This window comes from Odontesthes bonariensis, chromosome 6 (genome assembly GCF_027942865.1).
Source record: "Odontesthes bonariensis isolate fOdoBon6 chromosome 6, fOdoBon6.hap1, whole genome shotgun sequence".
Classification (NCBI taxonomy): domain Eukaryota; kingdom Metazoa; phylum Chordata; class Actinopteri; order Atheriniformes; family Atherinopsidae; genus Odontesthes; species Odontesthes bonariensis.
Window position 1 is genome coordinate 23,330,484 of NC_134511.1, and position 27,901 is coordinate 23,358,384.

Here is a 27,901-nt window from a genome sequence, read left to right on the forward strand (position 1 = left end):
ATTTATTTTGCTGTCTGAGGAGGCCAGCTGAAGAAATCTGAGGTCTGGTTTCTTTTGTGCTCCAAAAAGTTTTGGAAACCTGAGGAACCACTTGGAGAAAGACATCTGAGAATCATTTCAGAGCGCAGGAAACCTAAACTGTTGATAAATGAAAAGATGACTGTAAGAAAAACTATGACCTACAATATTTTGCTTTGCCAAGCAAAGACTGAGAGACTTTTTGAGTACAAAGACTTTGTGAAGAATTACATGTAAGTTAGCGCTCACCTGTTCTTCTACTGTTCACTTTTCGTTTTAAAGCCTTTCCATAATGTAGCTTCCAATCCCTTGTCTGTTGTATTGTGCTAGTTATTATTGCTGTGATGTTTTATTTATATTTATAAAGGGCAGCTGGAGAAAGTGATGACTCCATCAATCTTTTGCTGTGTATATTTGAATGTTTGAAATTGCTATGGCCTCAGAAAAGCTTTCTCTTGACCCACATCATTCCAAATGCACAGGTGCGCCTACACTTCCAGAAATCCTTCCTTTACACACTGTGAGCAACATGCACGAAGGTCAGATGTATTTTATGCGCATTAACTTGATCATAATAAAAAAAAAAAGGGTAAATAAAAGAAGTCTCTTTATGATTAAAATCAATTTGTGGTATTTATTAACAAACAACTCTTGATAATATTCAAGACAAAGAAAAGAGTTTATATACATTCAAATGAAATGTCACAGCTGATGTTTGATCTAAGGTTAGGCAAATCAAGACATCACTATCATCTGAGGTACCACTTTGGCAAATAATGTCCATTCTTGATGAAACCTGAGTTTTGGGAACTACTGCTTTGTATTGGAGAGATCCAGACAAAAGTTAAATAAATATGCAGAAGTTTCACATACAGTGTCACACTAACTTCTATCATTCAGGACATCAGACAAAGCAAATTACAATAGGAAAACAGACTGAAAGTGGCAATGAGAAAAATAAGATGGGAACACATCAACAATAAATCGATGAAGTAAAACAGTGTTAAAAAAAACTGCTTAGACCACAATACTGATGATAACTGCAATGCTTTTTAGTCAACGCAGAAACCAGATTTCATAGAGTTCCCCATTTTCTGGCACAAGCGTCCGTATTCACGGCAGTTTCATTCAAAGGTTTATCAAAGAATGAAGTTATCTGAACTTATTTTTTTAACATATTCAAAGGTAAACACACATTCTCTGTTATATGTTTAACAAAACAGATGAGCAAGCACCTAAATATTAAGCGCCTCGTTTTTTTTAAGCTTGATAGATGCCTGCTTCAATAAACTGCAACGGTATTGCAGATGTGTACAAATACAGCAAAGTGAAATGTGCCTCACAGTGATTGTCTGTGGTTCGGAGCAGCAGGCTTCCAAGGCTGAAAAGTGAAATGGCTCGGCTTTAAAAACCACTGTGTGGATTATGACACACATGGAAAGGCAGTAGAGAAAGACATGTCTGACAACAGTTCTCTTCTTGTGCGTGTACTTTTACAAAAAAAAAAAAAAAAAAAACGATAACTGTGAAATCCAAGAAAATGTTCTTTTAGCTCAAATATTTGGCATCTTTCAACACTAAAGCGATTCTGTGCTCATACCTTTTAACAGTACGACTGATTGCAATCTTTTTTTTTTTTTTTCATCTTTAATAGTAAAACTGGGAAAAGTCCCACAGCTTAACTGGTGTTGGCGCTGTCCATAGTCGCCAGCAGATGCGACAACTTGGCCTTCTGGGAGGGAGTAATGTTCTGGCTCATGTGGATGATGCAGTCCATGGCTACGTCAGGATTGGCTTGCACCAGGCTACACACAAAGAAGAAATCACAACAAGCACATCAAATGCTGACTTTTGAGTATTTTCAGTGGGGAAAAAAAATAAGAGTGTGGTCTCCACTAAAGTAAAATACAGGTATTCTTGAGCTTGGGCCCTATCATTCCACTTTTTAGGGTCTAAATGATTAATAAGTACACATTTGTTTAGACTTGGTCCAATATTAAGTGAGAACACTACAAGTGGCCACAGCAGGAACCAGGTTCTTTTAGGGGGTCTTTTCCTCAGTCCCTCTATTTAAACTGCTGGAACCAGAGACTTAAAAAGAATTCTGGGCCCTGGTAAGAAGGTAGAACTACTCTGAACTCTTGGGATTGGGCTTACAAAGCCTAACACTTCTGATTGTTACTGTTTGTCAGCACAAAATTCAGTAGACAGAAGACAGAGCTCAGACGGAGACAAGAAAGCAGTTAACTCAGAGCATCAAAATCAAAATCTCTGATTTTTTCCACAGTGGTTATACTCCAAGACACAAAACTGCCTGCAACTCTGTAGAAATTTCTAACATTAACTGATTATAAGTGACTAAAGCCGATGAGCACTTCCTTGTGTTTCTACTGCGAGAGAAATACAGCTGAAAAACCACAGCTCCAAAATGACAATGCTGCAGTTGTGACAAGAAAACAGTGAAATCAGAGCGATAAAATGTTCATTTCATCTTTTCACAAAGGTTATGCTCTGGGTGACAAATGGAAAAAATCTAAATGTTATAAGAGTGTTTATCATGAGCAGATTTTGAGTTAATGTAGCTGAGCACTTCCTGGTTTTGCTGTAACTAAGCAAAGCAGCGCTGACACTCCAGCAAGCAGTGACACACTTCAGCAGACTTAATCTGCCTAATCTACCCTGAACCTGCTGCAATACTGTGGACTGTTCGTGTAGATGATTTTAGTTCAGGGGCAATGTCTTTAAGTTACTTAAATGATGAGCACAGTGGTTATAAAAATCAAGATCTTATTAGATCAGATTGACAGTCTGGAAATGCTTTAAGTGACTGCAACAGTCTTAATGGTGTGATTTTCAGGCACAATTTCACATTCACATTCACCATCCGAGAAAATCAAAAGAAGAATATGTGAATAAGAGCAGCTTTATTAGGAATTCGGTGTGAGGATCAGATCTATATTATCCTCATTAACTTGATTTTTAAAATTTTGAAATTAAAATTTTTTTTTTTTAAAGAATTTTAAAAATGGGCTAGTTCGTTTATGCTTAACTGATTTCACCTCGGTGTGTTTGTGTCCAGTTTAGCATATACATGCAGGAGTGATTCAAACCCCAACCACGTTATCTGGGTGTATCAGTCCGGTTTGGAAAAACTCGATTCCATGCAATTTTGGTCGGACTAACATGTTCACTTGCATTCTAAAATTCTGATTTTAGTCAGACTAACACAATAATTTGTTTTTTTTCTAGAGTCATGTAAACTTGCTGACAGGCTCAGATGATTTTACCATACTTTTCCATAGACCTTTATTCATCTCACACAGGGATATTCCTATTCAGGATAGACCTGATAATTTACTAACTCGGCCACCCAGTTATGCATCCTGTTTTGTTCAACAATGCATATGGCAACATTTCCCCTTCACCGATTCATTATAGATCAAATGTGTTATTTGTGGTCCACAAACTCTGTGTGTGTTTACATACCTGCGAATGTGCTTCAAAGCGTTTTCTCTTTCCAGGTACTTAATATTCTCTCGGATGGCCGATCGGGTGCCATCCTCCTTGGATAAATGCTTCTCAAGCCACTCCACTACTGCTTGGTTATCATCCCAAAGGTAAGCCTTTAAAGGGGACAAACATACCTTTAAATCTCTGATAGGTTCAGTTTTTTTTTTTTTACATTGAAATACTCAAGAAGAAAGAAGAAAGATTGGCTCATAATTTGTGATTCACAACCACAAACTGACAGAGGATGGTGGTAAAATTAAAGCCCTTAGACTATGTCAAATACAGGCCTTCCCTTCACTTAAAGTCCAGAATGTTTATAAATGAACGCAATATTAGTTTAATTTGCACTTCTTTATGCACAATTTGAAACTGTATTGTTCTTATTAGTAGAAACAGTAGCTCTGTTGTCCTCACACACCTGGACTGTTCCCTCGGTTTCAACAAACCATCGCCGCAGCATTGACTGTATGTGTCCATCACTAAGATCCTTGTTGGCCTGCACAATCTCACACTTCACCACCTGCTCCAACAGGAGACGACGCAGACGCCAGTAGAAGAAGGTCCGTGCATTCTTCCAATCCAAGATATCCTGTTAAGAGTATCAAAGCAAAATAAGTTTTAAGACCCACCTCCTCTCAAAATCCCACTCTATTCAGTGTTATTCATGCAGGGCACACTCACTGTGATGACCCCTTTCTCTTGCATCCTGCCAGGGGTATCATGGAGGTCCACAAACTGCACTGCCACCTGGTGGTAGATGGGCAACAGGAATTCCTCCCTGGCTTTGAGCTTTGCCTCCAATTCTCTGCCTTGTTTGTCAGACAGCTCTGGGGAAGCTGGTGGAAACAGAAGAGCTCAAAGTTTAGAAGAACTCACCAACACTGCAGAACTCTGACCTGAGACAGAAACAGGCTTTACCAAGCTGCTCAACTAGACTAGTATAGACTGAATCTAGTCTTCTCATGGTCTTCAGCAGGTCCTTCCTCCTGAATTTGATCTCCACTGTGCCCTCAGCCTCCAGCACACCACCTCTGAGAAGTAAACGCATAAAAGGAAGCATCAATGACAAATTTATAATCATACATATTTGTTGCTTAGGTTGGAGGCATCGCTTAGAAACTATAAGAAACTGCGTAATGTACCTGCTCTCCCTGTCAGCATAGAGCTCCATACACAGTGGGTTGATGGTAGGATCTATCACTACCCAGGACCCCCCTCTCAGCTCAGCCTGTGGTGGGATGTAAACCAATACTGGCTGGTGGAAACCATGCAGGGCATCCACAATATAGGCCCCAAACTTCAATACCTGGTCATACATATCTGGGAGAGAAAAAATGTGTTACGCTATAATTGCATCATATACCTGTAGAGCCCAGACTGCAAGTACTTGCTCAGTTATACGTTTTTCTTTTCTTCTTTTTTTTGTTAGTCCACTAGTTCTTCTGGTAGACTGAGTGCAACTGTTGCAGATTGGATAAAGAAAAACTCCACAAAGAAGTATGATAATCATGTAGGTGAAGAGTTAGAATATGAGAAAGGAAATTCACAATAAACAAAAGCTAAATGCAGATGCAGTGACAGTCATGGAGTGCATCACAGAATTTTTTGTTGAAGCATTAAACCTTGAGATAGATAAGAAAACTGTGGAACAGTTCCACTGTGGAACATGTGGAACTGTTCAAGTACTCACAGTCTGCATTGCAATTTATGTAACATCTTTGCAAAGTTTAGTACCTTTCATGCCCCCAGAGAAGCCCCTCCAGTTGGCAAAAACCATGAGAGGCAGATGTTCACGGTCAAAGTCACAAATTGCCTGAGCCGTTTTAAAAGCAGAATCTGGAAACCACACCTGGCCAGCCTGCTGCAGAACCTGACATGAAAAGTAAGGAAAAAAAATGGTGCTTCTTTAATTAGAATCAAAGCTCACAATATGGAAAATATGTAGGGACAGACTCACTTTAGATTCCGAATCCAGGTTTGCGGGATCTGCAGGGATCGTGACCTCAACTGTGCGTGTTTCAACAGCAATGACGCCAAGAGGGATTCCTCCTAACCTGAATTCATGTAACAGCAATACAACAGTTTTAGTAGTCAATTTGAGTTTAAGTTTGGTCTGCATTTTGGTTTTGGTCTGCATTTACCTCGCTCTGCCTACTACCACAGTCTGAGCCCAAGACCCCATGATCTCCATGAAAGAGCCGTGGTCAAAGAATCCACTCTGCCAGCCACCTTTCACCGCTGCCAAAACACATGGAACATTTTCTTACTTGGTTTACTACCGACACACAAACACACATAAAAAGAAAGTCTTATAGTTTGGACTGTGCGGCTTACTGGGGTGAGGTCTGCCGGCTAGCATCCAGCGGGGGTCATACGGGGCTTTAGTGGGAGTAAATTCTATCTCTCTGTCTACAGGGTCTGCAGTGGCTATCACAGGCACAGGGGAGTGTTTGTTCTGTGGGGACATAAAAGAACTTCCGTCAGTCATCTGGAGAACTGGTGCAGTCACTGAATATTTAGATTTCGACAGCGAGCATTCAGCAGTACCTTTGGCATGTATGAGAGCCACTGCAGGATGGTAAAGACTCCGTCAAAGTCATCGGGCACAGTGGTGTGTGTGACTCCATTATTGTGCATGATCTGAACGCCACCCAGCTGGTTGTTGGAGGTGTAGACTTCCCTGCCCAGAACCTGGAACGAAACAAGAACTTAAATTATGATAACTGTAGAATTCCTTTGAAGCTAAAAGAATAAAGATAAAGAAATTCAATTAGTCTCTAAGTTAATTATTGACTTTACATCCTACAGGAAAAAATTCTATCATGTTGAAAATAATCACACCGGCAAACCTTGTTAAGAGCTCCTGCTCCAGTCAGGATAATGTGAGAGTTCTCCACCTGGATCACTCGCTGTCCCAAACGAACAAGGTAGGCTCCGATTCCGATCGCGCGACATGTCACCTGCAAGAGCATTAAGTGAGAGGCCAATAGACTTTACTGTGTTCTTGCTGTCGAGGAGTCAACATTCCCATTCTCACCATACTGATTGTAATAATCTCTTCATAGGCCTGAGAAGATTCTCCTGCAATGGTGCCTGAACCTCGCAGGTTCTCAACACCGATACCGTCATCATTCCCAATGATGTCAGTGATGATGTACCTGTGACAAGACGGTACATTGATCAACAAATCTTTATTATTCAGTTCAGTTCAGTTGAGTTTAGCTCCACTAACACTTTTACACTTCTGACACCACACTTGTCTGTGGTGCAATTTTTATCAATGTGTGTCCAACACAATCCCACATCCATGACATAACAGGTAGATATACTGATTTACAAGATTAGGAATTATGATTAGGAGGAGTGTAATTTACTTAAATTAGCTGACTTTGCTGCTTTATTAGAGGCTATTGAGGAGTACATTGTACCTTGACTCTCCTCCTTCTTCTACATGATGACAGTGAACAGAATTGGAGGAGCTGATACGAGTGTAGTCCTGTGGTGTCAGGTAAAGGTATTTGAATCCCTACAGGATGAAATGGAGGCAAATAAAAGTAAAACTACGCATCTTTTTTCATCCATATACAAATTGAAAATATGAAAAGAATTATGTCTTAACAGTCACCTTGTAGGGATCGGTGGGGTCTATCCAGGCGACCTGGAACATGTGTTTGACCTCTTCGGCGAGTCCAATACGAGCTCCACTGTTGGCTGCAATGTAAATGCGGGGGATGCCCTCAGACCGAGCCAGCTCAGATGCCCTGAGAAACAGCTCATCCTCCTGAGGACCGAAGGAGCCGATCATGTGAGTGATGTCATTACAGATGACTATAATGTCTCTGCCCTCTGGGTACTCTGGAGTCTTCATCTTCATCTTGAAGGCAACAATTCCGACCTGGTGGAGATTGATTACAGTGGGCATTGGTGTCATCACACTGAGAAAGCACAAAAAATGCACCAGTTAAAGTAGAAGTTGAAATCCTACGTTATTGTCTCCAGGCTGGCGGTTCAGCTGCACAAGTCGGCCTTCTTGGTCCAGAACGAGCTCAGTGCACATCAGCATATCCTTTGGGAATTTGTCCCCACGACCCCACTGCTTGACTAATGCCTTGAAAGAGAGTTTCTGTGAGGACAACATAGGGGCAACAAAGACAGAAGTGAATGTAATTCAATGAGTCAGCAGTACCTGTCTGAACATCTCAGGGAAGTCATACACGTATGTAGTGCCCAGAGTTTGTGCCTGGAAGCGTTTGGCCTGCAGCAGGTCTTTGGTTACATAGGGAGTGTTGATCAGCATGCCATGCAAAGGACCCTGCTTGTCTCCATATGACTGGAACATGATCTGCAAAGGCAAATATGAGGAGCTGAATTTAGTCAACCATGAAACACACAGTAAAATCTGTGAGGATTCAACACCTGTTTCGGTTCATATTTCTATTCATAAACTGCTCACTCCACTGTCCTAACCTGTCTCGAACTTGGGTCAGTGACTTCTTTGTACAGACTGATGTCCAAATAATAGCCAGATTCATTAGTAAGAAACAGGCGGATAGGAATGGCATTCCCAGTCGGTGTCAGACGAATGTTGATCTTTAGCTCGGCTTGCAGAACCCGCAGCTTCCAAAGACGACTGCCGTAACGCATGACCATGGAGCGGACTGACTCCTCTATCTGATGGCCCCAACATCAGGAAGTGGCCCCAAGGTTCATGGAAAAAAAGATACAAAAAAAGAAAATAGATGCATTTGTATGTAAAGTACAGGTAAGAGAGATGGTTAAGATGTCATGAAATATGAAAAGCAGCTAAACCTTTAAGGAATCACACCTTAGAAATATTAGAAAAAAAATGGTAAAAAGGCAAAAATACGGTGCAATTAGACATTTGTTTAAGTACACATAATACACAACATAATAAGAGCCACTGTTATTTTGTATACAACATGTAGTGTTAATAATTTGTCGTGAAGAATGATTGTCTAAGAAACTGCAGCACACTGACTTTAGAGGGGTCCATGATGACAGTGGGGACGAAGTTGAGGAAAATGTGATTGCAATCTGTGCGGACACTGGTGTTACTGAAGGCCACCTCCAGTTCATCCATGGCTTCCAACAGCAGACGTTCGCCTTCATTTTGAAGGTATTCAAAAGAAGCTTCCTGATTAAAGACAGATAACATGCAAAACATCACCATTCTGCATAAATCAAGCAACAAGCAGGCAAACATCCAAAATATGACAATGTAAATTCCAAAGTTTCCGGTTTGATTTCTTTCTTTTACCTTAGTGATGAGATCTGAATGGCGGATGATTGCTCGAATGAAGTAGCGGTAGTCCGTAACTTCAGCACCCTCCTGGACCCGAGCGGCTCCCAGGTAGAGGTGCATCTTGTGGTTGGCACATGGAACAGCTTTCAGATCAAAGTTCCTCATTCGATTGAGCTCCAGCTGAAACGCTAGAGCTGGTTCCAGATTTCGGTATATACGGTCCTCCTTGAACTGTGGAGAAGCATAGATTGGGGTTAATCTCTTTAGTCGGCCACATCTTGGCTCTTTTACAGCAGGGTCAGGGTTAACCAGAACTTACCCCATCCCGAGCTCTGAAGGTGAAGAACTTGGGAAATTCTCTCTGTTTGAATGAAAAAGCAAAACGGAATAATCAGATAGCTTTGGTGTTCCTAGAGTAAAGATAAACTTTAGAGTACTAGAAAAGGTGGCACCAGTAAGTGTTTTTGTTTTGTTAGTTAGTTGCTACTAACTAAATGTGTTGGAATGGCCATATCAAAAACATTTAAACATCAAATTTCATTAATTTCCTCTCAGTGTTCACGAATACCATTTTTGTGCTTTTACAAATGGGATATTCATGTTCATTCGAAAAAAATTGTACCTTCTGTGCAATCAAAAATGTGATCCTCCTTATTCCATACTCAAAAAGGATGACTTTCTGTAAACAGAAATCAGAAGAAACAGTTATCATATATATATATATATAAAAAAAAATCATATATACATAACAATAATGTTTTATCTTAGAAGTGGTAGCTGACCTTTGACTGAGCGAATGCAGTGAAGGTTTTGACCAAGGCATCGTCGTCTTCCGTGTCTGCTGTTTTTATGGACACGTTAATGATGTGGATCGGGTTCTCCCTTGTGTTCTGTAGAGGATGAAAGAGAAATTGGTGGTTACAGATTCCCTGATGAAAACAGACACATTTTTTCCGACTGTTCCAACTTCATACAGCTGCAGGCCCACCTTTATGATCTCCTCTTCATAGAAACTTGAGCAGGACTCTACAAACGAAGCCCTCTCCAAGAGCGGTTCTGCAAAACTGGATAGAACTTCATCGAAATCCCTGAAGAAGAAATCCAATAAAAAAAAAAAAGACATCTCGTTCTGACTTTGATCTGGATGAAGCCCATTTTCCATAACTAAATAAGGGAAGAGAGAAAAGTGACCTTCTGAAGTCGTCAAAACACTGGAAAGCCACCATGGCTCCCATGCGCTGGCAGGGTGGAGACAGGGCCCCATCCATGAAGAGCTCACTGCTCTGCCGCCTCATCTTAGACTGACCTGATACACTTATGGGCACCGGAAGCCTGAAAAAGACACAGGATTACTGAATGAGCGCATAAAGAAGAACGGCTTCTGCCAAATGAGCAACAAATGTGCAAATTTTTGAACAGAGAAGAATCAAAGCAAGACTGGATTTTCTCATCTATGTAACAAAGAACAATGAAACACTTTATGTCCAGTTCTAATAACATTGACAGGAGAGGTACCACAAAATCATCACCAATTATGCAAGTCTCAGACCTTGACAATAAAGTCCCCAGTCAAGTTCAGTCCAGGGCTAATATGCAATGCTGCATTCAGCTGATGTAATCTGCCATCTGAGAACTTTTGTGAATGAATAAAAAATACTGTCTGTCATTTGTCCAGTCTACTTCAGTGTTACTGAGGAGCTGTGTACTGTAAGTGCAGTGTTAAGTTTGAGGCACTCAGATAAGTGGTGGTTACATTTTTTTTTTTTTTGGGGGGGGGGGGTCCTTCTTTTGTCATTCTTAAACATGATGTCAGTGACGTTAGGGTCATGCACTGGTTTATACTGCACACTGCATATTTAATATATAATTTATTTAATATACAATTTATTTAAATATTTACTCATTTGCATAGTTACATTTAAATAAACAAATGTATTTCAGCCCAAACTACGCACCTTTGCATTAACTTATTGAAAATGGCTCAGCAGGTCTTTCTCAAGCCACATCAACCATAAAGTGACACTGAAAATATACGTGCTGTGTCCATAATATGGCTCGACACATCGACCCATGACATAGCTTTATTGACTTTGATAAATCAGTGCAAAGGAGATACGAGTGTTGCTGTTTTCTTTGCTGCATGTGATCCACCATGAAACAGGTTAGACAAGTGGTGTTCATGCTGCTTCTGCTTTTCATCTGCATATTTAAACAAGGTTTTAAAAAAAAGCAATACAAAATGTAATTGTCCTTAAATAATCAATTAGTACAGTTTCAAATGTGATTATCAAAATGTAAAATATAAGTTAAAAGGTTTCAAATAAGAATGTCTTTAAAGTCACACTATAACTTTGATGGTTTAAACCTTGATGCAGCAGCAAACTCTTTGAAGATTTGGTGGTGTTTGGATGTTCTTACCACAGCATGCAGCCTATTCCACTGCGGGCCTTGCATTTCCTGCTTAGTTTACACTTGCGAGGCCGGCATGGCACATGTGTGTGAACACAAAACGTGCACGCATGTCTTTTGCGGTGAGCAAAGTTTCAGCTTTTCCACCACTGGATATCGCACCTTCCTCAGTTCCCTCCCGCAAAGAGGAGGACACAATCTGAGTCTAAACTGCTCGGTTTTATCCGAGATAGTTAGAGATTCATGAGCTGTTGGGAAGATGTCATGTTTCTTTATGACTGTGTTGGTTTTGGTCTGATTTGTTGACAGTTCTATCAAAATGTACTTTTTCCTCTCATTCCATAAGCCCCAAATCTCCACTTTATCAGTGCCTACGTATACAAAGTGTTCCAGTTTTATTCCAACCCACATTCTGATAATATATACAGAGTTAGTTTAAAAAAAACACATAATTTAGAACTTGATTACTTAAACATTAAATTCCACTAAAACAAGTCAAAAATATTTATTTCTTATATCGTTGACTGTATTTTCTAAATAATTTAGTGTTAACAATTGATTTGCAAACCCCCCCCAAGAAACACAAATTCTGACTGTAAAAGAATTCTGAATATGACTTCATCCATGATATATTAATGTTCAAGAAAGGGATGCAAAAATGCCAGGAAAGTTCTAAAACAGCTATGTCAGGTGCATTTAGTGTATCCCGTGCCTAATTCCTAGTTCCACACTTTTGTGTAACATATTTTCATGTTTGGATATTAAATCTCATATTCTAACGTAGTTACTGGTCACTGGTATTAAAGTCCAAGATTCACGACTAAAGTCTGTGTCAAGTCCGAGTCGAGTCCCCACCAGGCTGACAGATGTTATATGTTGAAATGAAAGGGATCAGTGAATTGTTGTTTTGCAGAACTGACTCTTACAAGATCTGATTGAGATTTGCAAATCAAGCAAATATATCTGATGCTGGAGAATACAAGCGTTCCATTCGGGGGCAATCAACTGAAATCTCAGGCTTTATGTTTTTAAGAGGAACACGAAATAACAAGAACATGTACCTCTCAAAAAGCTCAGAAATACTTTAGGCTACATGTAGAGAGAAGCGACAAACAGAACAACTGAAGAAGCTCAGCTTATAAAGTCAACAAGAGAGGACTTGTTAGACCAGCCTTGAAACAATTGTATAGGAATAAGAGGAAAAAGCAACATGGTGCATCCAGCATGCATTGTTGTGAAACATACAGACGAGGAAGAGCTTTGGCTTATCGGGAGGAGCTTTACTCTACCTGTTCAGAGTAGGGCTGCTCCCTCTGAAATAAAATGATTCGACAGGTGAATATGAGCAGTAGGTGATCAAAGTGTACCACCACCTTTGTGCATCATGATTAGATTCAAGCAAGCACTTTACAAGAAGATGTGCACATTCCCATTAATAATAAGTTGGATAAAAATAAATCCCACACTGCATCAGAAGTTAGCCATAAGCAGTTACAGCAGCAGTTTAAAGGCCACTCTCCACGTGTACCACTGAGCACGGCTTCAATATTTACAGTTTTATCTTTACTGATATGACACTGAAGGTGTCGTAAAGAGGACTATGGAGGGCAGAAAGACACATTATATTGGTATGGCCTGGATTTCTTTAAAAACTGCAACAAAGTGAGGCATTTTTCTCTGAGATTTTGTTGAATGAATCCCTTGATAAGTGGAAGTCCACTCTGCCATCAACACAAGTGAAAGTGCAACAATCCACGACTTTATACTAGATGCTAGAAAGAGGCACTATATCTGTTCAAATTTGGAAGCGGCAGTCTCTCAATCATAACTCAAGAATTAAAAAAGAAGGTGACATTGAAGTGTAGTCCTGTCTGAGGCGAACCCGCTACCTGTTTGGATGCGATGACGGCAACATAAACTGGAAGTCTACTGCGCACGTGCCATCTAGCAGCTGGTGATGCTGAATGCTATTCAGCTCATAGGCAATGTAAGCTCTGCGAACATACACCTGGAAGTCAAGACAGAAGATATTATCACTAATACCGAAATAGAAAGCAAATAAAGAGAGATATAGTTGGACTCCACTAAACATACCTCCAAAGCAGCCATGCATACGACTTGATTGGAGTGATAGAAGAAGTTGGGCAAAACGTCAAAAATTGAGGTTTCTGAGAGAATTAGTTTCTGTGCCAAATAAAAAAATAAAAAAAATTATTATTTATTTGATATTTAAGTTGCTGCAAAGAGATTGTCTCAATACCTTTCTCCACACACACATCTACCTTCAAGTTTTCTGGGCAGAACTGGTGGCCATACATGTCAATGGCAGAGAGGAAGATGGACTCCACCTGGTTGTGTCTCAGTTCATATGATGGTAAATGTGAGGCAATCAAAACCTATGAGACAATTACAAACACTCCATCAATTTAAAGAGACATTTGAAAATAAATGCATTAACTACTGAACATAAAGAAAACATTTAATATTGTGTTTCTTTATACTGTGCTAAAACTACAGAAAACAATCGATGGCGTATCTTTAACTGAGATGCAGGCAGACTTACCTGTCGGGCTCTCAAGGCCACCTTTGAGTTCTCCATCTTGTTCAGCTCGGTGAGTTCATTCAGGATAGTCATAAGCTCATCTGCCAGGGTGGGATCACGTCCACACAGTTGGTCCTACACAAAGTCAAAGACAAAACACTGTATGAGTAAGTTGATCACAAGGATCAGGTATACGAAGAAGGGATTTTGTGTTTGTGGAGGCTGAAGATATGTCTTACAATGAGCATTGTGACCAGGATGTTCTTCTTGGACACCTGGGCGTGAGAGAAGATGTAGTCGAGCACAGGACTCATGTCAGGCTTGTGCTGCTCTCTCAGGTTGATGACACACTTATCATAGTGAGCTGTTTCGGAGAAAAACTGTATTTCAGCTGGGCTCCAGTCACTATATGGGAAATGTGACATTTGAGGGAGTCTGGGGAAAGAATTCACGTTACCTTGTTGAAACTGCATCTCTACCTGCAGGTAGCGCTTCAGCAGATCAAGAACCACAGATTTCATGTAACCACGGATTCCACTGCGGTATCTGAACAAAAAACAAGTCAAATGCAACAACAAACGCAGTACTATTACCATTCATGTATGTTAGAGATGCTTCAAAGGTTAAATTCTGGGATGACACAGATGTTTAAAACAGCATTTTGTTTGGTGGCCTGTTGATGACTTAGCCTCCGGGTACAACAGTCAGTGATTTTGGGGTTTCAAATATCCAACAGATTACTGGATTAAGGATAACTGGGTCAAGACCTCCTGCTCCGTTGCAGTCATTGTTTTGAATTATGTGGAAGTGGGAAACATGGTAGTCTCTCAGCGAACAAACAATAAAACTTGGAAAAAACTTGTTTCATGCACTGTAACACAAATAAACCCACACACCTCCATACCACCTTGCAGGAAGCTGCTGCATCAGGGGATTTTATGTGAAACGTGTGTGTCTATGTGTGTGTGTGTGTAATGTTGATTTGAATTCTTGATGTTTTTTTTACTTCTCACCGCATGTGCTGTTATCGGCTGGTGTTTACACACCCTCGCCCACAGGCTGCAGCCCAGATATTATATGCATTCCACAAAATATGAAGAAACAAAGGGCAAAGGGCTACATATCTGCAGATAAACACACCTGTACCAGAAAGTCTCCCTGAGAGTACCGAGGAGATTAGTTAAGCATGCGTCTACATGTCATTGTTTTTAGAAATGCGTTGTACTGTATGCCTTTTAAACCTGTCAACCTTCTGCTTTTGTCATTTGTAGACAAAACCCAATTAGCCGACACAACATTTCAGGCAAGATATTGATGCAACACCATAAATAAACACAAGGCTTATCGGCAGACATTAAAATTTCAATCAACAAGGTGAATATAGTATATTCACCTTCATATAGTAAATAAGTGCACACCTATAATACATATTAAAAATGCTGTGCAATCTGCATCTGACAAAGAAATTTAAGGAATTAACCTCTGCACTAACTGCACGATACTCTGAGTGTTCATGAAGAAGACCTCCCGATCAGCCTTCCTCTGTAACGTTGCTGCATGGCTGTCTAAAATGTTTGCAATCTGCAATAAAAAAAAAACAATAGTGATAATAATCATATTAAACTGACAAGAGGGATTCTTTATGTTTAAAGAACTTGCTCTGAGACACAGACGCTATTTTGAACAGTGTGTTGTTGTTGCACAGCTGTTACCCTTTGGCTGGGGAACTGGCAGAGGACAGACGTGATGTTGCTCGCATACTGAGCCATAACTTTACGGATATCTTTCTCAACGCTCGGTGGAATACGACCCGCCACGCTGGTCATGATCTCCTGGAGTTCAAGCAGCGGCAACGAGGGATCCCTTAGAGTTTTCATCAGGGTGGCCACCCATTCTTTTAGCTACAGAAAGAGACGTTCAAACTCAAATAAGCCCAGATAATCAATGATATTTTTTGTAGTGGTAAAGGGACTAATCTGTACCTTGCTGCTAAAGTAGGGCTCTTCAAGGCAGTACCCATCCATCACTTTGACTAGATTTTCGAGCACACTGTGGAACACCTGGTGAAGCTTCTCCCCGACCATTGGCAGCGGTTGCTGGGGTGGAAGTGTGGCTGTGTTGAGTTCCACCTATAATAAAAAGCAAAATGGAAAAAAACAACAACAATAACTACTATATGGGAAAACCCGGACAAAATCCAGACCAAAACTGTCTCATCTAACACTTTTAAGCCCCGGTGTGACAAGTAGAGTGTTGTTAGAGAATGTAAGAAATGGACAATTTAGAGTTTAATATAAACACTGTAAAAGTAACCTACCCTGTGTATACTGCTGGGGTCATCCAGGGCTATATGTGCTACCAGACAGCCAGGCTGCAGAACTGCCCCCGGCCTCTTTACAAAGTGTATACAACCCGACTGCAGCACAGTCAGAGTCATAACCATCTTCATCACCTGTACCCACAATCAAATTACACCATCAAATCAAGTCACAGGAACACACCAGTGAACACAACAAGCACAATGTAATCTGACGCATTGTTATTTTGATCATAATCTATAAAAGTTACCTCAATCTCTGCATAAGTGTCTCCTGCAAAAATATGACCACCATCCTCAACCACATACTGCAGAAGTTTGCCAGCAGAGGGCGACCTTAGCACCGTGGGATCCTTCTCCTTCTCGAACACACAAGTCTTGTTGCCAACAGTAATGCGGTAGCTACAAGGTAAAATAACACCAATAATTAGTAAACCCAAAATCAGACGGGCGAACTGACTAATCTGGATCTTGAACCCTTACCTGTCTACCTCCTCCTTCATGTAGGTGGTGTGGCTGCTGCCATCGTAGCACAGCAGTAGGCCGCCATCACTCAACCGGTGGACGTCTATTTCAATGTTGGAGCCATTCATCATGACAACATAAGTTGTTGGAGATTGCCGGGCCACCTGCAGGTAAAATGACTTGTAATTTATTGATTAAAACAAGGTGGGAAGTTGAGGCAAACAAGGAGCAGGAATGGGACAAATACCTTCGTACAGAATTTGACTCCTTCATATATCAGGTCCACACTGACACAGTTGAAAAGACTGGCTGCAGGTAGCACCTGGCCTCTATAGATGCAGAACATAGTGTTTGTAAAAGTCAATAATATGAACACAAAGTAAGAGATACAGTAATACATCATTAAAAATTAAACGCATATACTGGCCTTTCCAGTGAATGGAGGTAGTCCGACATGCTCTTTCTGAAGCTGGCATCAGCAACATGCAAAGCCCCACAGACGATTCCCAACATGGTGTCTGGTCTCTCTGCCTGCAGCAGGAGCAAATATCAAAAAAACTACACTCAAATTCAGCCACAGGGCACCTGGCAGAGAAATGAGTTATGGCGTATAGTCTTCAGTCTCTGACCTGCACTTTCTCTGCAATGAGATGGTCCAACCAGCCGGTGTCAATGTCACTGTTTCTGAAGCTTTCCGTCTCTAGTAATTTAATGAGGTATTCAACAGTTGTCCTGAAATCTCCTCTAATGGACAGCTCCTTCATAGCCACCACCATGTTCCTGAAAACACAGCAAACACAACACCTAATGAACATGTACCCAACTAGAGATTATATTTTGTTATGGTTTAACCTTAAATAGATTGTTGTGTTAATTGCTTAAGGATGCTGTAATCTTTTCCTCTAAGATTTTGTTATACAATCAGCAGGACGTAGCCTTTTTCAATTTGTTTTATTTCATCACGGGCTGTGACAACATTAGTACAGATATTGCGTTGTTGGTTGTTGTGTCACAGCCAACAAAACAGGAAACATTCATTGTTAAAGATTAGTTTTCAAGGCATTAAAAAGAGGCTTACGAAATGGCCTCTTCACGATTCTCCCCCCATGAGAAACAGTGTCCAAACTGGGAATCTGCAAATTCATGGAGGCCGCCAGTCGCCCCCACACTGAAATAACCCCAGACGTTTTTACTGCTGCGGAAGTTCAGCTCCTGCACGGTGCCAGAGCTGGGCTTGAACCCCTGTGTGGGAGCGCAAGGGTGACAAGTCAGCGGTGAAAATCAAAAGTGTGACACACACTGTTGTGTTTTTAGTGCCGATAAAATAAACTTGTACCTCATCAGGATTCTCACTGGTGATCCGAGCAGCTATGACGTGTCCTCTTGGACTTGGAATGCAGTCTGGAGTCTCAAAGTTGATGATGGTGTCGCCCCATGGACTTTCTCCATAAAGCAATCGTATGTCTTTAATTCTATGAAGGGGGATGCCCATCGCAATCTATCAGACGAAACAGTGAGTTAAAGCCCTCGGAGTCATCGTGCAAGAGTCACTCATTATGTTGTTGCCATACAATTACACTTCGGAGTCCAGAGACTGAATTCTACCTGAAGTTGGGCAGCTGGTAGGTTTACATCTCCAATCATCTCTGTACATGGATGTTCCACCTGCAAGCGAGGATTCAGCTCCAGGAAGTGAAAGCTTCCGTCTTCTGAGTAGAGGTACTCCACAGTGCCTGCACTGACATAGCCCACCATCTTGGCCATTCGAACAGCATACTAGGTGGGAGAGAAAGATTAAACAAATTCAGTCTCAACAAGGGCAGAACTTTTGCAGGTGAAATAAAATCGTGCTCTGAAGCATAGTCACCTCCTCCATTTGCTCAAGTGTTGAAGGAGCAGCTACGGTGGCAGGAGCCTCCTCTATGATCTTCTGGTGCCTTCTCTGGATGGAGCAGTCTCGTCCAAACAGAGAGATAGCATTTCCATACTCATCAGCCAGTATCTGCACCTCAAGGTGTCTCGCATGCTGAGCCAGTTGCATGATGAAGATGGGTGATCCGGGTATCTCCGTCTGAACCTGCACTCAGAACACATGTGAGAATTGCTTCAAAGGGTAAGACGTGGGAGCTTGATTACAAAAGAAATAAGGCATTAGTTTATAAAATGTAATGACTAACCTGTCTGAAAAAACTTGGGAAATCCTCTGAATTTTCAACCTTCCTGATACCCTTTCCACCTCCACCCTCAGAGGCCTTGATAACAACTGGATAACCAATTTGCTCTGCTCCCTGACAAGAAACAACATATGTGATATGATTTAGCAGAAGATAACTAGTGGATGAGAGCAAAAAAAGAAGCAAATGTGTTGATGTTAATATGAAGACCTGCTTAATATTCTTACTGTGAGACCATTATCTACATCATGAACACAGCCCTTTTTGTACACCTCTGGAGGAACACTGATTATTTTGCCCCGTCTTTGGTCCTCTTCAGCCCACTCCACTCTCAGACCTGGAACACAATGACACATCAGATAAGCACATAATTACCATATGATTGAGTTCATATGTTTATCACCTGATCCACTCCATGGCAGTGTGGGAATGTCAGCACTCTGGGCCACAATGGAAGAAGCCACCTTATCTCCTAAAGCCCACATGGCTTTACTGGATGGCCCTGGGAGAGAAAGCAGTCTCTTCTTGAAAATGACACGCGACTAGCCAAATGAACGTAATGCAAAATGCTGTTTTCAAACAGTTTTTACCCAAGAATGATATCCCTGCTTTGTTCAGGAGTTCAGGCAGTTTAGGGTTCTCAGATGCATGGCCCCAACCAGCCCACACAGCCTGTACAGAGTAATACACATGTAGTTGTATATGAACACTGGTTACTGTCGTTCATCAAAAAGGAAAAAAAAAGGATGAAAAGTTTTCTTGAGGCAGGCAGAGCAGATAAACTGTGAAACATACCTGCACTGGGATTCTTTTAGCGATGTCTACTATCAGCTCTACGTTGGCATAGTTGTTATTGTTGGTGCCACCAGGCACAGGCACATAATGGTCGGCCATTTTAATGTATTCTAGAGAGAGTACAAGAGTAACATATATCAGGATGCATGATCAAACAGCTGACTCACAGCTTCCAGATAAGTTAGTTATGACGACTGCTGAGAGATAGAAAAAAAAAAAAGATCTAATTCTCAATTACCTGCATTAGCTTTCAAGTCTTCGGGGGTTACCATGACCACAAAGCGGATGGTCCTCTCATTGCGAAACATTTCATAGGACCAGCGGCGGATAGAGCGCATACATTTGACTGCAGCAATGCCATTATTAGCTATCAGCACCTGTAAGAGAAACAGAAACCCTTGGATTAGTCTCAACAAAAAGATAAAGAATGTAAGCGGCTCTGGGATCATTAAAACAAACATTCAAAAAGTCAGGGACAGTCATTCTTACTTTTTCTATGACACGGGTGCCACCAAATCGTGTGACAAACTCGGCAGGAGAAGCCACCGTGAAGTCCCTCTGTAGATCCATCTTTCTGTATTCACGTCCTTTTTTCACCAAGTGATGACCAGACATGCTAGACCTGGAGAAGAAAAGCTTTGGGTCAGACATCTTGCCCAATAATGCCCCGCAACATTAAACATCACCTGGTTATATTTTCCCTGTAAAATAGGTGCAACAACCATTGACTAATCCAGTAAACAGCACATTTCATGCGATTCTCCACAATGTTAGACCAAAACAGACTAAACAGAGTCGGATCTCAATGGTTTTTTAAAAGCATACGGGAAAACGTCCACTTAACAGCGTCAATCAGAGCTTGTGTACAGACCATATGACAGCAACAGGTGAATTACAACAGCACTGGAAATAAAATTTAAAAAAAAAAACAGGTCAAAGTTCAATCTCCAACAGACAAGCATACATTTGAGCCACTCCTTAATTTCTGACCTTATCCTCAACAACCCTTACAAGCAGCTCTTCGCTGCACAATAACAAAAAAACTACGAGCAACAGAGATTTGGATCATTTACGCCTGTAGTGATGTATTCTTGCAAACAGGAGCTGCTCCAGGAGACTGCACCATGTGTGGCTGTTCAACTGAACAAGAATTTTGACAAGAACCACTGCATGGATTTTCAATCCACTGCTCGACTGTGATCAAAATCTGGTAATTGCTGCTGAACTCTTTTAAGAAACTGGATTACCTTCCACTGTATGGAAGTGCTCGTAATGACCTGCAGCTTTGATTTTAGAAAAAAGCCAAAGATCTTTAAGTCTAGAAAAAAATACTAAGATATTGCTTAGAAAGTACAAATAGCTTTTTCCTAAATTAAGCTTCTAAATATTAAACGAAAGTCAGATCAATCAATAAATCTGACCGCTGTAAATCAGTTCATCTGCCTGTATGAGCAGCTACTATAATCTCCAACTCTAATAAAAAAAAAAAAAAGCAGCTTAAACTGTTTGCAAGTTACAAATACTGCATAATAATGGATCATCTCAATGTGTTCAGCTTCAGAGTAAATGCTGAACAATTAACTGTTCAAATTAACAAATACATTGTCTGGCTTAAAATTACAGCACAACAGCTGACTACCAGAAGTATTACAAAATACTGACCAAGACCGATAACAGACATGGGGATCCTTCCATGTTTGGCAATACAATCTGAAGACTGCAACAACATTTGATCATTTCAAGTACATACCATCATTATCTACGGTCTCCTGCCTCGTTTCCTCACTGTCTTTGTACCAGTACTGTCGTACAAATTCTGTCCCATCTTAGGGCGGAGAAACACCGGCATCAGTGGGCATTACTGAAAAGGTGGAGTCCAGATATGTCTGGCTTTAGGTGAACTTTAACTCTTGCACTGTACAGTTCACCAAGAACTGTTCACCAACATGCTATTTAAGTGATGCGCAATAACCTTTACGAGTCGCGTGTCACTGTTTGGTGTTGTTTTTTTCCCCAAGGCAAGCGGCATGGGCAGGCGGGGTTCATTTGAGCAGGCGCATGCTTTATTGAACAATTAGTACCTAATCATAGTCACGATTTGGGGATTTTAAGGAAACCACTTGAGCGAAAGCCTGTTAGCGCGCATTACTGTGCCGCTGCATGACCACGCCACGCCTCAAAGGGACTCCGGTTCTGTTTTACACAGCCTTCCTGCAAAAGTTGGAAGTTGTTGGTGTTTTGTAAACGTTCTCAACACACATATCTACCGCTATGCCGAGCTGCGCCCCAAACTGAACGGTGCGGCCAAGCGAGCGCTGCTTCCTGCTCACAAACATATCAAACAATATCTGTTATATCTGTCACCATTTCTGTTGCTGTAACCTGATGCTAATTTTCCACGTACCACTGTGCGGCTATCAAAGTGTCAAAGTCCGAAGGGCGACGTGAAGCCTCTTTCTAGGACTCACCGTTGGAGATATGGGAATAAGTTCCTTCCCTCCATTATTCAACCTAAGGCATTACGCAAGATTCCATAGTGGCAAAAAAAATTTGTTAAAAGATTTAAGACCATAACAAAGAGGTCTGTACATGCTTCCTCCAGGGTGCCTGCCTCCACCCTTCCCCCCTCCCACATGTGCAGCAAAATATCTACAGATCCTCTGAGACAGATCGCTGGCTGCTCTCAGCAAGTATAAACAGAGCAGCGCACCGACACCAAATACTTCTCTCCATGCAGCCAAAATGGGGTCGTAAATCTGGCCGTAATATAACACCACGTTTGACCGGGCGACAACATTTCAAACTACACTGAGATGTGGAGGGAAAACCTTCAGATCTGATCAGGTCAAACGTTTGAAAACTTTTAGAAAAGTATCTTGGGGAAATGGATGTTTTAATCTGCTGCGCACGGCTTTAAGAAATAAATAAATAAATAAATAAATACAAACATCCGCTCGGATGATTTCCCATTTATACCAGCATGGATACAATTTGAACATTAGTTCAGTTAGTTAGTGAATTAACTGTGGTCACACAAGTCTTGCAAGCAGAGCAGTGTTGCCTTTGTTTAACGAGTATCATTAAACACCACCAATCAGGTGATAAACTGATATCCAGGATGGAGAAATGGGTACATTTAAGTGTTTTGCACTTGGGTGTCAACTTGAACGCAAGTTGATTAAAAGAAAATAGACATATTTTACTAATAATATTAATGATCTAATATCAGGCTACAGTCATTTTTACAACTCTGGTAACAATGACAGAGAATACAAAACATCTGGTCTGAAAAGTGAAGCATACACCGAAGTGCTTTGCATTCTAGCTTATGACCAGCAGGGGGCGACTCTTCAAAGCAGTAGTTTCTCAAACCTTTAAGCTATTTATTATCATCACTGATGATGACAAGAGCAATAATATTACATTACAGGTAGTTATGTTTGAGTGGACTGGATATTTTCTACATGAGCTACACAAACACCGTTATAAAATTAAGCTTTAAAAAGTTTAATTCTTGCATAATTCCACTTTACAATCCCATAACGGTATTGATGGATATGTGAATTTTATGCCAATGTTGAATGAATGATGTTGGTATATTCTGTCCATTTCAGGGATTGTGCGTCGCATTATAATCGACAGAAAGATTTTGTAGTATAACTGTATGGAGACTGGGCTACATGACCTAAGTGTATAGTGACTTGTTTACCAGACAAACAAAATACCTCAAACTCACTATTATGAAGAAAAAGGGTCAAAGTCAAAGAAAATGTCTGCTGATGATTGACAATGAAAAAAAAATATTGATGAATATCAATACATATGCGTGTCAAAATGATCAAGTTCAACATTTGATATGTGTCGTCTGTGCTGTCTTAACTTAATTTGGACTGTGAATTACTTTAAAATAAACACATTCTTTATTATATTTAATACAAAGTCGAGCGCTTGTGGAAACTGTGTCGAGCCCTTAGTTTTGCCACAAACTTGTCGATTGTTTTCTAGGCTTTTTTGAAAAAAATAATAATACTCTTAGACTTTCTGTATTTACAACCAGATCTGTGACTGCAAACCTAATCTTTAATTGGAAAGCTTGCAAATCTTTTTTTATGCATCCGAACTCCGGAAATGATTTGAGCAATTTCTCTTTCGTTCTCAAAAATCTGAAACACAGCGACACATATCCCCACGGTTGTAATCTACTGGGTTAGATAATATTTCACACATCCTAATGTACTCATATATAATGTTTTCAGACATTCCGATATGGTGATACACAGCTCCAATACCTCTGACTCTCTTTAAGCTCAATACGCTAAACTACATTTCTGAACTATCTGTAACAAACTCCTCAAATGTGCTAAGGCTGAAACATTCACACGCACGCACGTTTTTCACGTGTGAAAAAATCCTTTTTCCTTCTTACCTTTTTCCCTTTCATGATTCCCACAGGCAAACATAGCCATGTGAATTTAAGCTGATCCAATAAGCAAGTCAAGCTATGTGCACTAAACAACTCTGCTCCTCCATCACTTGAAGTACTATCCAGTCTGCACATTTAAAAAAAAAAAAAGAATAAAAAAAAGCTTCACCTTCAAGACTGTAACTTAAAATCTGTTATGGTGTTCACTGTTTGTGACCCGAGTCATGTCACCAGCAGTGTTCAAAGTCACTGGCTGAGACTTTTGTTCCAATAATAGAGCCGAGATGTTTGGCAGGCGACAATAACGCCACTCAGTGCGGTCAGGTGATAACTCACAGCACGATTTCACTCACTAGATACATGACTGCAAATCTTAGGCCAGGTTACCACTCCAACAGACTGCTATACTGTCATATTACTCCCTCAGGCTAGTGTTTGGCTGAGTGAGAAGCTCTCATTCTTCAGAGGCTTTTCATCTTTGTGAGGTCACATGACTACGAAGACAATGGGCCTGACCTCAGAGAGTGGACATTAAATGGACTTACTGTAAATAGAAGCAAAGTCTTACTTGATGACTGAAGATCTGGGTGGTGGCACTGCAGAGGGCGCCTGCTCTGTGGAAGGTTTAAGGGTAGAAACCGATGACTGAGAGACACCACTCGGAGGTTTCGTGACCAAAGCTTCGTCGTCTGAGGAATAATCTTCTGATGCTCCGAGAATGAACTTGAGGCGCCTCCTCGCCTCAGGCCCCGAGCTGAACATGGGTGCTTTGGTTCTGTGGGATTTCTGCTCGGTCTTTGGCAGCAATGGCTGCTCTGAATTCTCCTCAGAGGAGGCCTGCGGAGGATCAGACGCCACTGTTTGGACTGCAAGACCCACACACTCGCCGTTGGCCAGAAGATTGTTATGCACTTTGTGTGCTGAGGTTGAAGTAACTGTTGACTGGGAATGTTTGCCTGCATGAGGAGGGCTGTGTTCAGCGGATATGTCCTCCCCATCTGCAGGGGCATCGCAGTCAGATGGAGATTCCTCTCCTTTCAAAGGCATCGCTACTGTCTTGGTATTATTTCTCCACAGTGTCAATAATATCCACAGGATTAATCCCAAAGCTGCAAACAGGAGCATTTGCAGACATCCTCCTTAGACTGCAACAAAAACAAGTTGAACATTATCATTCATACGACAGATGGTATTGACATCCTAAAAGGACTGACTCATTGAGTCTGAATCTAACAAAAACATACTTTAAGTAAATGACCTGATGACAGATTTCTAAGGAATTTTAGCAAAGAAAATAGAAAAGCGCTTTTTTTTTGGCAACCGGCAAGCTTGTCAACACTTTTTTGTTTTAGCAGCTAATCGTCTTACTTCAGGGTTTTTCAGCCATTCTCTCTACAAAAGGCCTCCAACTCTGTGAGGTTTTTGGGCTTCCCCTTCATCAGTGAAATGTTTTCACGTGACTGCGGCACAAGTTCAAAGCTGGCAGTGTTCTTCTTCAGAGACTGCACACTGTATTTCAAATTCACCAGTCCACAGAAGAAAATCCTTAAGCGTGTTTACATGTCTACTTGCAGGCTGTTGTTTAGGATGCAGCTTTCCCTCTGATGACTCTTCCCACAAATATGTGGGCCAAAATCATATAGATGTGGCTGCAAAATGGTCCAACAAATCTCCCTGAAGCTCTTTTGGACTCAAACTGAGGTAGCAACCCTCGAAGCGGTTTTCACAGAAAGCCTATTTGTTGTTCCAGGCCTCTCACCTCAATCTCCATTGTTCCCTTTATTTATCATTTTACAGAATTAGGAAACAGCTGCCTTCGCAATCTTCATACTTAGGGAGATTGAGCTGTTTCTGTTGTCAAAGTGCCAGACCGCTGTTTCAAAAAGCCAATGACTCTTGACAGCTCGAAGAAGGAATAAGGAGTCGGAGTGCTTATAGTTTGTAAAATTGCCATCAGCTGACTTTGCTGCTGATGAGCGTGAGTGAACAATGGATGTGTACGGCTCTTCTTTTTGTAGTTTCACAAAACAAATTCTACAATACCAACATACTACGCTCATCCGGGGTTCAAACGCTTAGGGGAATGTCTCATCTTTACATCTTTTATTTCATGCGTTTCCTCTACTTCACAGAAACAGACTTTGCCAAGTGCCCAAACTCTTGCATGTAACTTGCAACCGAAGCAGAGTCAACGATAAGTTTTTGATTCATTGTTTGAGTTAGATTTTTTCAGGCGTTAGTTTTTGTTGCAGCTTTGGCTCAAAACGCGGATAGAATGCATCGACTTTCTGATATTTTAAGCAAAGCGATAAATGCATTGAATGAGAATATGATTATCATTAAATAATAAAGTAAATAAAACAGTTCTTACGCTGTGTTAATTGTTTGATTAGAGACAATTTAAAAGCTACGTCGTCCATCACAAAACATCATTAAAGGTTCTACACAGGGCGTTTCTCACACACAGAATTCTTTAACTTTTAACAATAAAAAATTTAAATCCTTGGGTATGTATCAAAACTGGCTTCAAATATACAGAATCAGTCAAACTATAGGAGCATCTTTGTAAAAAAAACTTAAACTTATGTAGTATTTATGTCGATTCACTATTCTAAGACGTTTCTGTGAGGAGAGCAAGGTCAAAAGCCCTCTAAGCATACACATATTTTGGATAATTTGAGACAGAAAACAGGTCATAATCTCACAAGCATTTGATTTATATGAATAAGCACTCGTTTTTGCCTACTCTTCTTTATGATAAGTAAAGATCTGCAGCTCTACATGCCAGCAGGACCGAGTAGGATACATTCCCAGGCTAGTGTCCAGTAAACAGGCTGCATGCAACAGCTGACATCAGAGCTAAGTGTGGCTTCTAGATATGGACTAAAGGTCAACACCGAGGGAGAGAAGGAAGGAGGAAACATCCACATAAACATTTGGAGGTACCCAAACACAGAAACTAAAAATGGAAAATAGATATCGACATGCACACATCTGTATTTCTTGGCCCAGACATGGATTGAATTACGAATTAAGAACAAGTATTTATTAACATGCCATCCATGTGGAGGAGGCACACAAAGTGGCATTTGTCCTCTGGAGTCACTTGGAGCCATCGCTTTTCACAAGCACTCAACCCGAGAGGATTGCTTTACAAAAACAGCTTTAACTTTTCATTTTAAGTGTCATATTTTTGATTTTCTTTTTAAAGTGTTTGGTGCCCCTGACTACAATTAAAAGTCAATGATATGACAATAACATAAATAAAATGAGGGCACGGAGTTGATGACTTGAGCTCCGTGCTGACCTCAAACCCACAGCCAAACCCACACCAAAAGTCACACTGAAGTGGCTCATCAGCTGAAACTGACCTGAATTCACCAAAGTACAAGCTGACTCTCTTGAAAAAAAACAGGAAATTAAAGTGGCAGTAAAACAGTACTTTCCCCCAGTGTAGTCCATTTTCCTGCCGAGCATGAAAACGGGGCCGCTTCGAAAGGTCAAGTTGTGTACACCTGCGATGTAACTGGTCACAGTTGAAGTCAGTCCTGCTGGAAACATGTCGTGTACGCTGTACCCTTGATTAAAAAGAAAAAGCAGCTCTTCTCGTGTCTAATGTTGTGTTGAGCTAGAGAGTTGGTTAACTGACATAGTTTTTTTTTTTTTTTTTAACTCTACACAACTTATTTTGAATTGAAAAACATTCTTAGCTACTTATTTGTCAGAGGAGGAAATAAAAGGGTTAGCATTCAGAGAGCATCGCTTTGTAAGGAACTGACAGATTAAAAATGCCCAAGCCAGCTGCAGCAACAAATGTCAAAGCCACCTACCACCACTAGTACGGGAACTGTCATCCTCTCAGCGCCATTCAACATCTCCGTCTGCTGGCTGCGATAGTAAACATATCCGTGGAGGAGGGAGGGGGGTTCCACTTCTCCCAGGAAGCAGAAACTCCGAAGATCGTCTGTAAAAAAAAGACCTTCAA

The 27,901-nt window shown here is 40.9% G+C and overlaps 1 protein-coding gene across 6 annotated transcripts; it reads right to left on the bottom strand.

Moving 5' to 3' along the window:
* Nucleotides 1-625: 625 nt before the first annotated feature.
* Nucleotides 626-27,807, bottom strand: acacb (acetyl-CoA carboxylase beta). 6 transcript variants are annotated; one of them, XM_075468025.1, is made up of 55 exons: nt 27,747-27,807; nt 27,288-27,494; nt 24,485-25,061; nt 19,983-20,115; nt 19,732-19,870; nt 19,494-19,603; nt 19,289-19,370; nt 19,102-19,200; nt 18,926-19,035; nt 18,702-18,812; nt 18,392-18,601; nt 18,130-18,300; nt 17,861-18,022; nt 17,603-17,766; nt 17,154-17,304; nt 16,952-17,055; nt 16,772-16,853; nt 16,543-16,688; nt 16,311-16,461; nt 16,060-16,194; nt 15,725-15,871; nt 15,455-15,643; nt 15,223-15,323; nt 14,200-14,288; nt 13,982-14,106; nt 13,764-13,877; nt 13,483-13,596; nt 13,295-13,384; nt 13,090-13,208; nt 12,490-12,513; nt 9,983-10,123; nt 9,780-9,879; nt 9,574-9,681; nt 9,414-9,470; nt 9,111-9,152; nt 8,807-9,022; nt 8,528-8,683; nt 7,996-8,199; nt 7,715-7,870; nt 7,514-7,636; nt 7,154-7,423; nt 6,957-7,054; nt 6,566-6,686; nt 6,378-6,488; nt 6,076-6,219; nt 5,863-5,983; nt 5,670-5,766; nt 5,486-5,582; nt 5,263-5,398; nt 4,671-4,848; nt 4,447-4,559; nt 4,210-4,364; nt 3,947-4,117; nt 3,505-3,641; nt 626-1,823 (listed from the first exon to the last, which is right to left on the bottom strand). In XM_075468025.1, exons 3-55 carry the CDS (start codon nt 25,039-25,041, stop codon nt 1,697-1,699), a joined length of 7,308 nt encoding a protein of 2,435 aa, XP_075324140.1. In that variant the 5' UTR covers nt 25,042-25,061; nt 27,288-27,494; nt 27,747-27,807; the 3' UTR covers nt 626-1,696. The 6 variants fall into 6 exon arrangements, with proteins under 6 accessions (XP_075324140.1, XP_075324139.1, XP_075324141.1 ...); XM_075468024.1 differs by lacking the exon at nt 27,288-27,494 and having other exon boundaries at nt 27,747-27,806; XM_075468026.1 differs by lacking the exons at nt 12,490-12,513; nt 27,288-27,494 and having other exon boundaries at nt 27,747-27,806.
* Between the last annotated feature and the right edge of the window lie 94 nt (nt 27,808-27,901).

What these genes read in the sequence shown, in the direction of transcription:
- acacb (XM_075468025.1), bottom strand. Translation starts at nt 25,041, where the DNA reads ATGCTCCTGTTTGCAGCTTTGGGATTAATCCTGTGGATATTATTGACA. An exon ending in CTTCTCTGGGGGCATGAAAG is followed by an intron (nt 4,849 to 5,262) that starts GTACTAAACTTT and finishes TTTCTCTCCCAG; the next exon opens with ATATGTATGACCAGGTATTG. An exon ending in GCTTTGAAGCACATTCGCAG is followed by an intron (nt 1,824 to 3,504) that starts GTATGTAAACAC and finishes CTTTGTGTGTAG; the next exon opens with CCTGGTGCAAGCCAATCCTG.